Source organism: Vicia villosa, linkage group LG7 (genome assembly GCF_029867415.1).
Source record: "Vicia villosa cultivar HV-30 ecotype Madison, WI linkage group LG7, Vvil1.0, whole genome shotgun sequence".
Classification (NCBI taxonomy): domain Eukaryota; kingdom Viridiplantae; phylum Streptophyta; class Magnoliopsida; order Fabales; family Fabaceae; genus Vicia; species Vicia villosa.
The window spans coordinates 78,630,182-78,633,317 of record NC_081186.1 but is presented as its reverse complement, the minus strand read 5'-3'; the positions used below and the strand labels follow the sequence as shown (position 1 = coordinate 78,633,317).

General features: G+C 33.6%; 1 protein-coding gene across 1 annotated transcript; it reads left to right on the top strand.

The window, feature by feature from the left end:
- The first annotated feature begins 296 nt into the window (after positions 1-296).
- On the top strand, positions 297-1,413 carry LOC131617549 (transcription factor MYB113-like). The gene is made up of 3 exons (XM_058888821.1): positions 297-441; positions 579-708; positions 851-1,413. The coding sequence occupies exons 1-3, from the start codon at positions 318-320 to the stop codon at positions 1,290-1,292; spliced, it is 696 nt and encodes a 231-aa protein (XP_058744804.1). The 5' UTR covers positions 297-317; the 3' UTR covers positions 1,293-1,413.
- The last annotated feature ends 1,723 nt before the right edge of the window (positions 1,414-3,136 follow it).

Below are 3,136 nucleotides of genomic sequence, written 5' to 3'. Positions count from 1 at the left end.
GGGACTAAAAACATATTTAACCCTTAAATAATTTATAGTACACAACCAAATTTCACAAATAATTTGTCGGAATTTTTTAATAAAAATTAGGAAAATTGTCATTAAATTTGAGTATTACGTGTCATAGCCATTTTCACATATTAAAATATGTACACTTTTTGGATGAAAAAGAAAGAAAATAATACTACATAGTATTCCTCTTTCAGTCTCTTCTCTACAACCTTTCCTTTAAAGCAAAGATATCTATATATAGAGAAGCCTCGTGACTTTATTTTTCTGAGGACAGTAAAGGGAAAGCGTATAGCTACCAAGTACATATGGAGAAAAGTAAGAGTAGAGGTGTGAGAAAAGGTGCATGGACATATGAAGAAGACAAGTTACTCAAATCTTGTATTCACAAATATGGTGAAGGAAAATGGCATTTAGTTCCACAAAGAGCAGGTAACAATAATGCTCCTTATTATATTTTTTGGGTTATGTCTATTCTTGATTTAATATATTTACCTTTACAAAAACAAAATCTATATAGTATTATTTAGTATTATTTTGTTAAAATATTTATTACTTGCATTTGGCAGGATTGAATAGGTGCAGGAAAAGTTGTAGATTGAGATGGTTAAATTATTTAAACCCTGCTCTCAATAGAGAAAGTTTTTCTGAAGATGAAGTTGACATGATTTTAAGGTTACACAAACTTCTAGGAAACAGGTATATAACCATTTTCATGTCATCTAAATTTTCAAATAACTTACTATTTATCTTTTCAAGTCAAATTAATTCTATATTCTTAAATGAAAATGCAAAGTTTCAGACTATTTACTAACTTTTATATATGATTCATGTAATATAGATGGTCATTAATTTCTGCGAGACTTTCGGGTAGAACAGCTAATGATGTGAAGAATTATTGGCACACACATTTGCGCAAGAAGATGGTTTCAAGAAAATTAGAAGAAAAGAAAGAAAAAGAGACCATGAAAGCCCATGAAATTATCAAACCTCAACCTCGAACTTTTTCATCTCATTCACCATGGTTGAATGGGAAACAAATTGCAAAACCAATATTGGCGGTTTCAACTAAAGATGCTAGTATTGCAAAAGACAGTGACATAGACACTATGCTGCCAATTAATGGTGATGGAGATTGTGCTATGTGGTGGGAAAGTTTGTTGAACTTGAGCAATGAGAAAGTTGGATCATGCTCTTTAATTGATGGTCCTAGTACTGTTGGTGAATGTTATTGGGATGCTAATCTTTGTGAATTTGATTCTCTTTTAGATATTTTAAATTAAGATTTGAATCTCATTGTATGCAGCAAGACCGTTAAATTTAAGTTCAAAATTTTTTGTTTTGAATTTAATGTTGTTGTTGGTGCATATAATCAGACATCTAATTAAAGTTTGTGAAAGGTAGTAACAATTATCAATAAATTTAATTTATAGTATTTTATTACGTAGAATAAATTTTTTAGTTTTGCACTTTTAACACTCTACTACATCTCATTTTAAAAATATAATGATGTTTGGGGTACCCCTTGCAATGTTTATTTTCAAAATTCAAAATTTCCACTCTTCTCCATTTGCGAGAGGTTTTCCCTCTCTATATGAATTTTTTTTAAATTGTACGTTGCGAGGGGCTTTACCCCAAGCAACGTTATATTTTTGGTGTGGGGTTTTATCTCTGGCTAAATCCCCATGTTATTTGGAGTTTTTCTTGTAGTGTTTACCCAAGAAACCTCCTATAAAAAATGTTATGTTCGCATGACCACAAAATCCTTCAAACAGCAGATCAGAAAAACAATGGAGCTTCTCATTGAATTTTCTTTGATCAGTGAACAAAGGACACATTAGGTGTGTCTTCTTTCAAGAATCTCTCTCCTTGCTAGTTAATGTTTGGTTGGAAGGCCATTGAGCAAGAGTCTCCAACTAATTAAAACCTGAATGTTACTTGGAACCTTAGATCTCCATAATTTATCTAGCCCTCTAAGCCTTATTTCTTCCATATGTGTATCCTCATTGCATAATTAAGATAAAGCCTCACAGCAACTCTTTATAAAAAAATCATATCAGCCTTTCCACCAAACGTAGGGTAGAAAAATGAGTCGGCCCGTTCGGGCATAGCCATTTTGCCCAAACTTTTTTGTCAGTTTTTCCACCAAAGTTTTTGTCCCACACCCTCTAATATGTTGGCCCTGCCACGCCCAATTTTAGTGCGTGCTTTTGCGGATGCGGATTTTAACGCAAGTTTTTGCAATTTTTAGGCTAAAAATGTGCAGTGCATGCGGGCTCTCTCATCCTTTTTTTTTGCGGAGTAGTCCAAGATTTTAAACTTGCCCTTACACAGTGTCAATCCCACCCCATTTTTTGCGTGCTTTGACGGAGTGGGCTGAAATGGATGGGGCATGCTGATTTCCACCTCTAACCAAACATAGATGTCCTCTGACTCAAGTATAGGTTTTACCACAAAGAGAATCTCCAACAGATTTCTATTTGTCTTCCTTCTTCTAGATTATGAACTTCCTTAATCACACCATTATCCATGACCAAGAGCTTTCATGCCAGCTTCCCATCTAAACAAATTTTACATTAGACAAAGTTGAAATCACATAAAGATCTGGAAATTATAGTAGATGGATCTAGCAAACCAATTCCTCTCAGTCAGTGGACAAAACCAAATTAACCTTTAGTCTCTCCATCATAAGGAGTACCTCTAGCCAATTGAAGGAGTTGTTGGATCAAGAAGCTTAGCCTCCAAATATCCATAGAGGCATAATAGATCATGTCAAAAAAAATTTCTCAATTACGATGCTTTGTATCGATTAGATTAGTAAAGCTATGTTGAACCTTCAATAATGCTTCACACTAAGCCCTCCCTATTGCTTGGATCTAAAAATATTATGCCAACAAATCCAACTGATTTTATTCTGCCTATCTACTCCCCCTATAAGATTCCATGTTGCAGTTTTTCGATCTCATTAGATATAGCCTTGGGAACTTTGAAAAAAGAAAAATAGTATATAAAAATGTTTGACACCACTACATTCAACATCACATATTTTCCCACAGATACATTTGTAGACCTTGCAAAGAGGACAATCTTATTTTAAGTTTGACTAAAATGGGATTCCAAGTTTCCA